The 9,643-nt window shown below is 45.9% G+C and overlaps 1 protein-coding gene across 1 annotated transcript; it reads right to left on the bottom strand.

Annotated features, from left to right (window-relative positions):
* Positions 1 to 5,689: 5,689 nt before the first annotated feature.
* On the bottom strand, positions 5,690 to 9,232 carry GSTM4 (glutathione S-transferase mu 4). The gene is given in 8 exon segments (XM_028485650.2): positions 5,690 to 6,094; positions 6,182 to 6,277; positions 7,017 to 7,117; positions 7,216 to 7,297; positions 7,598 to 7,662; positions 8,094 to 8,119; positions 8,121 to 8,167; positions 8,386 to 9,232. Coding segments are annotated over 8 exon segments (636 nt in total). The 5' UTR covers positions 8,422 to 9,232; the 3' UTR covers positions 5,690 to 5,911.
* Between the last annotated feature and the right edge of the window lie 411 nt (positions 9,233 to 9,643).

Raw genomic sequence — 9,643 nt, forward strand, 5'->3', positions numbered from 1 at the left:
ATTCATCTGTTGGTGGACATTTAAGTTGCTTTCATATCTTGGCTGTTGTAAATAGTGCTGCTATGAATATTGGGGTGCATGTATCTTTTTGAATTAGAGCTTTCATCTTTTCTGGATATATGCCCAGAAGTGGGATTGCTGGATCATATGGTAGCTCTATTTTTAGTTTTTTAAGGAACCTGCATACTGTTCTCCATAGAGGCTGCACCAATTTACATTCACAACAGTGTAGGAGGGTTTCCTTCTCTCCACACCCTCTCAAGCACTTAATATTTGTAGATTTTTTTGATAGTGGGCATTCTGACTGGTGTGAGATGATACCTTATTGCAGTTTTGATTTCCATTTCTCTAATAATTAGTGATGTTGAATATTTTTTCATGTGCCTATTGGCCATCTGTATGTCTTCTTTGGAGAAATATCTACTTAGGTCTTCTGCCCATTTTTTGATGGGGTTGTTTGTTTTTTTATATTGAGCTGTATGAGCTATTTGTATATTTTGGAAATTAATCCCTTGTCAGTCTCATCGTTTGCAAATATTTTCTCCCCTCCCATAGGTTGTCTTTTCATTTTGTTTATGGTTTCCTCTGCTGTGCAAAAGCTTTTAAGTTTAATTAGGTCCCATTTGTTTATTTTTTCTTTTGTTTCTTTTACTCTAGGAGATGGATCCAAAAAGTATTGCTGCAATTTATGTCAGAGTGTTCTGCCTATGTTTTCTTCTAAGAGTTTTATAATATCTGGTTTTGTATTTATGTCTTTAATCCATTTTGAGTTATTTTTATATATAGTGTTAGAGAATGTTCTAATTTTATTCTTTTACGTGGAGCTGTCCAGTTTTCCTGGCACCACTTATTGAAGAGACTGTCTTTTCTCCTTTGTATATTCTTGCCTCCTTTGTCATAGATTAATTGACCATAAATGGTTTATTTCTGGGCTCTCTATCCTATTCCATTGATCTGTATTTCTGTTTTTGTGCTGGTACTACACTGTTTTGATTACTGTAGCTTTGTAGTATAATCTGAAGTCAGGGAGCCTGATTCCTCCAGCTCCATTCTTCTTTCTCAATATTGTTTTGGCTTTTTGGGGTCTTTTGTGTTTCCATACCAATTTAAAAAGTTTTTGTTCCAGTTCTGTGCAACGTGCCATTGATTATTTGATAGGGATTGCATTGAATCTGTAGATTGCCGTGGGTAGTATGATCATTTTAATAGTATTGATTCTTCCAATCCAAGAACATGGCATATCTTTCCATCCATTTGTGTCATCTTCAATTTCTTTCATCAGTGTCTTATAGTTTTTGGAGTCCAGGTCTTTTGCCTCCTTAGGCAGGTTTATTCCTAGGTATTTTATTCTTTTCTATGTGATGGTAAGTGAGATTGTTTCCTTAATTTCTCTTTCTGATTGTTGTTACTGTATAGAAATGCAAGCAATTTCTGTGTATTAATTTTGTATGCTGCAACTTTACCAAATTCATTGATGAGCCCTACTAGCTTTCTGGTGGTGTCTTTAGGATTTTCTATGTATAGTATCATGTAATCTGCAAACAGTGAAAGTTTTACTTCTTCCTTTCCAATTTGGATTCCTTTTATTTCTTTTTCTTGTCTGATTGCTGTGGTTAGGACTTCCAAAACTATGTTGAATACAAGTGGTGAGAGTGGGCATCCTTGTCTTCTTCCTGATCTTAGAGGGCGTGCTTTCAGCTTTTCATCATTGAGTAAGATGTTAGCCGTGGGTTTGTCATATATGGCCTTTATTATGTTGGGTTATGTTCCCTCTGTGCCCACTTTCTGGAGAATTTTTACCATAAATGGATGTTGAATTTTATCAAAAGCTTTTTCTTCATCTATTGAGATGGTCATATGGCCTTCAGTTTGTTAATGTGGTGTATCACATTAATTGATTTGCAGATATTGAAAAATCCTTGTATCCCTGGGGTAAATCCCACTTTTTTATGGTGTGTGACCCTTTTAATGTATTATTGGATTCAGATTGATAGTATTTTATTGAGAATTTTTGCATCTATGTTCATCAGTGATATTAGCCTGTTATTTTCTTTTTTTGTGATGTTTTTGGTTTTGGCATCAGGGTGATGGTGGCCTCATAGAGAGAGTTCAGAAATGTTCCTTCCTCTGCAATTTTTTGGAATAGTTTCAGAAGGATAGGTGTTTGTTAAGTCTTCTATAAATGTTTAGTAGAAAAAACCCTGCATTTTACTCTCCTCCCCTCACAATTACTGTTTTTAATATCGTATATTTTACATCTAACTGTTTTGTGTATCTCTTAACTGCTTATTGTGGATACAAATGACTTTATTATTTTTGTCTTTAACCTCCCTACTAGCTTTGTTATGGATGATTTCCTACCTTTACTTATGTTTGCTTTTATCAGTGAGCTTTTTCATTTCATAATTTTCATGTTTCTATTTGTGGCCTTTCTTTTTTCACCTAGAGAAGTTTCCTTTAACAATTGTTGTAAAGCTGGTTTGGTGGTGCTGAATTCTTTTAGCTTTTGCTTGTCTTAAAGCTTTTGATTTATCCATCAAATCTGAACAAGAGCCTTGCTGGGTAGAGTATTTTTGGTTGTAGGTTTTTCCCTTTCATCAGTTTAAATATATCATTCTACTCCCTTCTGGCCTGCAGAGTTTCTGCTGAAAAATCAGCTGATAGGCTTATGGGAGTTCCCTTGCATGTTATCTGTTACTTTTACTCTTGCTGCTTTTAATATTCCACCTTTATCTTTAATTTTTGTCATTTTGATTACAGTGTGTCTTGGTGTGTTTGTCTTTGGTTTAATCCTGTATGGGACTCCCTGTGCTTCCTGGACTTGGGTGAATGTTTCCTTTCCCAGGTTAGGGAAGTTTTCAGCTATTATCTCTTCAGATATTTTCTCAGGTCCTTTCTCTCTCTCTCTTCTCCTTCTGGGTCCCCTATAATGCACATATTAGTGTGCTTGATGTTGTCCCAGAGGTCTCTTAAACTGTCCTCATTTCTTTTCTTTCTTTTTTGCGTTCAGTGGCAGTGATTTACACTACTCCATCTTCCAGCTCACTGATCCATTCTTCTGTATCATTTAGACTACTGTTGATTCCTTCTAGTGTATTTTTCATTTCAGTTATGGTATTCTTCACCTCTGTTTGGTTGTCCTTTATATTTTCTAACTCTTTGTTAACAAATTCTAACTTCTCACTCTGTACATCCATTCTCCTCCTGGAGAGAATGATATCTTTACTTAGTTCTTCTGAGGTTTTATCTCATTCTTCCATCTGTAACATATCCCTGTACCTCATTTTGTCTAAGTTGCTCTTTGTATTTTTATGTATGTGGTAGGTTAGTTACATTTCTCAAACTTGGAGAAGTGGCCTTCTGCAGGAGATGTCCTATGCATCCCAGCAGTGCACTCCCCTCTCATCATCCAAGCTATATGCTCTAGGGGGTCCCCCTAAGAGGGCTGCATGGGTCCTTTTGTTGTGTCAGGCTATGTGGGTGGTCTGGTAGCCCCTGCTCACCGCAACTAGAGAAAGCCCATGAGCCGCAACAAAGACCCAACACAGCCAAAGATAAATAAATAAAAATCTACTTAAGATTAAGAAGCCTAGCTTGTTCTTTCTAAGGACACAACGGTTTCCCAGACAAGATGACAGTGATGCGGAGATTCCAGACACTCCTTGGATCAGATCCTGCTGGAATAACAGCAGATGTCACCCCGGGTCCCTTAATGAGTCAGGGCAAGAGCTCCGTGACCCCAACTAGGTAGTGTCTGTGAGCCCCTTGCCAGCCTGAAGAAGCTACAGAAGACAGACCTTTGCCCTTCATCCTCCCAATAAAGATTTCTTGGGGTTCATGTCTCTCAGGGGGGTATTTGAGGCAGGAGATAAATGGGCCCCAGGCCAAACAACTAAAGTTTGTCCCCTGTGGACAAAAACTCCATAATAGCAGAAACTCCATAAAAGCAGGATGATGAAGGAGGCTGGGCCCTGCCCAGATAAGAGATAAAAGACCACATATTCCTCATTCTCGAAGTCAAGGAGACCTCCCTGACTACAATTGCGCAGAAAGGCTCCTTGGAGGTCAAAAAGCGAGGGGATGCCACCTCATAGTGATGTCAACTACCCATAGGCCTCTTCGCTAGAATCCATCTTGGCTAAGAGATGCACACACACATAGGGGAGGACCCTGAGATACATCAAATACAGACTCAGAACCAGGCAAAGCAAGATGACTGGTCAGAGGAAACCTGGAAGAAATGCCCCATAAAAGTGATTCAAACTACCACAAGGGCACGACTCTCTCTCTGAGCCTGCCCGGGTGTCTATCCACACATACTGTACTCTTTTTTTTCTCCTAATAAACACTTTACTTGTTTCACTACTTTCCATCTTCGTGGGAATTCTTTTCTGCAAAGCCAAAGGCCAGGGCCTTGTCACTGACCACTGTTCTAGTGGCTAGGATTTGGTGCTCTCACTGCTGCGACCCGACCTCAGTCTCTGGCCGGGAAGCAAAATTCTGCTTCAAGCCGCTGCAGGCCGAGGCCATCCGAGATCAGTATGAGGGTGTGGAGCACAAGGCCAGGCCAAGCCAGACTCTAATTATTCCACTTAAGGGACAGAGTCCACCTGCCTGGCCTGGAACTTGAGCCCGGTCTCACTGGGCCCCAACCTACCACATCCCCAGTACCGCTGCAGCCAACTAGGCAGTGAGACACTCAGGTGTATCTGTGCACAGTCTTCCCAAGACAGACAGTGCCCAATAAGTTCCAAGGATTCAAAGATCCTGGGGCTGGCCCCAACAGGCCACACACTGCAGCCCACATCTGTCCCCATCCTCCCTGCCGGGCAGTCATCCCAGCTCTTGCAAAATTCTCAAGGCCAACAAGCCTGGACCAGAACCAGAGCTGATGAGAACTAGCTAAGAAAGCAGATTTGATGATGGGGCCAGGTGGGGAGTGGGGTGGGAATAGAGAACAGACTGTAGTCTGAAAAACCTATTGGATTAGAGCTTCAAAGTCCCAAATCTGACATAAAGCAGAATTTGTTGCTCTCCCACTGGTTGACTGAAGGTGACCGATGATGAGCTGGGAGGTGAGGTCAGGCTGTGCTCCTCCAGCACCAAGTGGTTCCACGCACACCACACAGCTTGGGGTTCCTGTAGTTCTCCAGCTGCACTGAGCCCCAGAAGGTGGGCGCCAGGACTGTGTTACTTCTTCATCCCCACTGTGCCTGACACAGTGCCTCATACAGAGGAGAGGGTCAGATCAGTGAATGTTACTAAAAATAAATGTACTATCCCGCCTCTGAGATCAGAATCTTGGGTAACTGGAAGGAAGAAGGAAGGAAGACGAGGGAAGGAAAGTGCCCACTATAAGAGGTGTCGAGATAAAATCCTTCCAAAGGACACCTATGTTTGTACTCAAATCCCGGCACCAACTACAGTCCTGAGAATCTCAGTACAACTGGCGGCGACTCACTTGTGCAGACCCCTCTGGAGATCCAGAGAAGATATGGTCTGTGTTTTTAGTATTGGATATCAATCCTACTGTGTCTCAACTCTACTCATGCCAGCTGCAGGCAAACTCCTGAAGGTTCTGCTTCCTCCACACTTTCCAGAGCTGTGAACCCAGACAAGAAAAGGACCTGAGCTTTCTTTTCCATACAGGAAAGGGAGAGCCACTGGCTGCTGCCCATAGAAGCCAGGTGCTCTGACTGGGAGTCCAGCACAGCCTGTACCAGCTCTGTGACCTTCAGAAATTACTTATCCTTTCAGCTTAATTCCTTATCTGTAAAATGAAGAGGATAATTCTTTTACCACGGAGGAATGTTATAAAGATTAAATTTGACACAATATATGTTAGATGCTGAGCAGAGATTCTGGCATAAACCAAGTCCTCATTAAATGTTATTCTTCATTTGGGTTCCAACTAGGAAAGCATCAGTGAAGAGAGGGAAGAGAAGAGAGATATAAATACTAGAGGGATCAGGAGAATCAGCTCAAAACGGGAAATGAAGTCTTTCAGGTTTGGGAATTCATCCAGGCACTTGGGCTCAAATATGCGGTGCATGTCAAGGACATCGTCGTAAGCCAGGAAATCCACATAGGTGAGCTGCAGAAAGGCAAAGCATGAATGGGCACCAAACTCTGAACGTGGGAAAAATGACAGCTCTCCATCCCCCAAAGCCGTCCCCCTTACCTTGTCCCCTGCAAACCAGGGCCTCTTCCCCAGAAAATCTGAGAAGAGCTTCATCGTTTTAGGGATCTCCTTCAAGTAATCAGGCTTTAGTTTCTCCTGAGGCACAAAACAGCTGTCACTGCCCTCAGATACAGACTCCCTGGGCAGAGACCAGACCTCCCAGGGCTGTGTCTGATCCCAGCTGCCAAGTGAGCCGCCATGTCCCCCGACTACACCTGGGTCGGTGCCCAGGCTGCGATTTAACCCACTTGTGTTCATTAGACTCCTACCAGGTACCACCTCCCATCTGTGAGAGGAGATGGGAAGGCAAAGGGCAAAACCACACTGTGCCTGAACCTGTCACCACTCAGCTGCAAACACCTGCCATGGGTCAGACCAGCAGTGCTATGAGACCTGGCAGAACTCGGGCCTCAGACCTCAGGAAGATCAACACTCAAATGACTCAGGAAAGAAGTCCTAAGTTCCAGCGTGGGTGACAGAAAGGGTGTGAATGTCGATGCAGTCTCTGAACAGATGAGGAGAATCTGAGAGGCTGAAAGGAAGGAGGGAGAGGAACAAAGTCTGACCCCAGGCTGCCTGCTGGGCACATGTGTTTATGCCTGAGATGCCAAGGAGAAGGTGCTGGGCTAACGAGGAAAACACCCTGTCTAGGAACTGAATTTCCACCCAAGGGTGTCTGGACTCTATCCTAAGATTGGTGGGAACTAAGTCAGAGTTTCCAAGGGAATGTCTTGGTGGATCAGTAGCTCCAAGGAGTTCGAAGGCAAAAGACCAGTGTAGACGCGACCCTGACCAGCATTTCAAACCCTGTCCAGCCCAGTGGGAGGGGACTCACAAAGTCAGAGCTGTAGCGGATCATGGCCATGCACAAGCAGACATCCATAACCTGGTTCTCCAATACGTCCACGCGAATCTTCTCTTCCTCTGTCTCCCCACCTGTGGCCACACAACAGGGACTCACCCTCAGGATCCCACCCCAGACAAGCCCAGGGCATGGCCACCTGTGCCCCTCCCCCGCCCACAGCTCCACTCACACATGTTGTGCTTGCGAGCAATGTAGCGAAGGATGGCGTTGCTCTGGGTGAGCTTGTGAGCCCCATCAATTAAGTAGGGCAGCTGGAAGAACAACAGGCCAGGTCGGTTGGGCCACCAGGCTCCCCTGCACCCACTCCCTTGAGCAAGGGCAGAGATGAAACCTGGCACTCACAGAGCCTGGCCCATGGTAGACACTAAATAATATACTGTAAAATGAAGGGATGAGCTGGGACATACAGCATTATGGAAAGGCAGTGAAGAGAACCAGGAAGCTGAGAGGCTGAGTGGAAGGCACCGGATCCTGAAACCTCTAAACTGGGTAAGGAGATGGACGGGGACACCGCCCACTTTCCCCCAGAGCACCCCAGCCCCTGCACCTACAATGGGGAAGTCCAGGCCCAGCTTGGATATTTCATTCAGCCACTGGCTTCTGTCATAATTGGGAGCTGTGGTAAAGAAGATGCAGTGAAACAAACCGCCCCGGAGTCCAACCCTCCTTCCCGGGGGACCTACCAAGGAGTCAGAGACAAGAGCCCCTGAACAGGTGGATCTGGAATCTGAACCTCTAAATCTCGCATGGAGTTTTGGGGGAAAGCACAATTAGACGGCTCTGGAACCCAAATGAGTAAGGCTTACAAAGGGTTAGTGCAAGCAATAAAGGGAGCCCGTGCCAATGGCTGATACAGGGGCCCGGCCATCGGCTCTCATAGCCGGCCTTGGAGGCCAGCTAGACCCTCAAAGAGTTCGGGAAGGGTTAGACCTCTCTCCAGCTGCTGGAGGGCAGCAGATAGAAATAACAGGGGCCAGGACATGGGTTGCTTGGTACCAAATCAGCATGAGTTGAGCAGAAGCCAGGACTTGACAAGGATGCCATTACCGTCCCCCATGGGGTACTTCTCCTTCTAGTTTTGAGTCTGTGTACTCCAGGAGCAGGCGGATGGCGTGAGCCAGCTGGGAGAGATGGCCGGGACAAAGGACAGACATGAGGTTTAACCGCGCGACTTTCTGTGCTCGGGTCCCCTCCCACACTCCCAACCCTCTCCCCGACCTGGGAAGGAGAGGTGGAGGGAAGGGGCTGGGCTGCAGCGAGCCCCACAAACGAAGTTTCTCGCGAACCGGTCCCCAGCTGCGCAGCATTTCCCTGCCCGCCCTGGTGAACTCCCGCTCACCCCGCGGATGTCCCAGTAACCCAGGGTCATTTCCATGGTCAGGGTTCGTGGATCGGGGTGCTCTCTCCGAACCGCTGTGGAAGTTCATCCGGGTGCCTGGATCAAGCCTGGGTGTGGCCTGAGTGAGCCCACGCCCCCTCGCGTCTGATCTCAGCTAAATCGGGGGAGTTGGCAGTGCCTTCGGGGAACAAGCCTGAATCACAACAAGAGCACGAATCTACCACCTCCACTGCCCTCCCAGGAATCGCTCAGGCTTGCTCCTGGGCTGCCGAGTTCCCCCGGGCTCTGGGAGGCTCTGACTGCCAAGTTAAGTCCAAAGAGTGGTGCCTCTCAAATCGAAACTTTAAACGAGCCACTAGCACAGGAAGATCAGGACTCCAAGCAATCCTAACGCTCCCCCGACTCTTTATAATACCTGACAGCAGCATATCTTCTAGAACAGACTATCAATGGGATACAAGAAACACCCACGCGACAAGGTGCAGAAAAAGTAAATGTGGTCAGTGCTTTCCTTTCAGGGACTATGGAGGACTCGTCCCTTCAATCGTATGCCTAAGAGTGATAATGACTGTTAATTAATCGAGTAGCTTTATGGCCTAAATAGTGACTCTAAATTCAGAACCAGGCCCAGCAAAGAAGATATCCAGGTGCAGTCCAGAGATGTCCCGACAGCCAGCTGGATGACCCTCACGTTGACTGGGTTGACTGGGTCAGTGACCTGGATTGTGGTGGTCACAGAGGGATCTGAGTGGCAGGGAGAGGGCTGTCCTTTGAGCGGCTAGAAGCCTCTCCTGCTGCAAGGGAGGCCAGAAGTGGGGACCAGCAAGGAGCCTGGAGGACTGGCACAGGACCACAGGCAGAGTGGGCCCAGCACACCTTGGCTGCCCAGGTCCACAGATTCCTGCCCTGATCCTGGCTCCTGACCCACGTGTGGTTTTGTGTAGGAGAGGGTGGCTCAGGTGGTCTTTGATGACGCTCTGTGATACAACCTCCTCAAGAACAATGTCCTACCTGCCAACTTTCCTCTTTGAAGCTTGAACGTTATTTCAGAATGAGGAGAATAGGACAAGGTTGGTCTGGGTTCACTTTTCCCTTGTTTAAATTATATTACAAGGTAATGGATATATGAAAAGAGATGAGAGGAACTTTTAAAAACAAATGGATTTTACAAGTTAAAATGCAAGGTTGGTACACTACAGAAAAATAAGTTTAAAATTAGCTAACACTTTACAAGGATAGAAAGGTATGAACCCAGTAT

This window comes from Physeter macrocephalus, unplaced genomic scaffold (assembly GCF_002837175.3).
Source record: "Physeter macrocephalus isolate SW-GA unplaced genomic scaffold, ASM283717v5 random_501, whole genome shotgun sequence".
NCBI lineage: Eukaryota > Metazoa > Chordata > Mammalia > Artiodactyla > Physeteridae > Physeter > Physeter macrocephalus.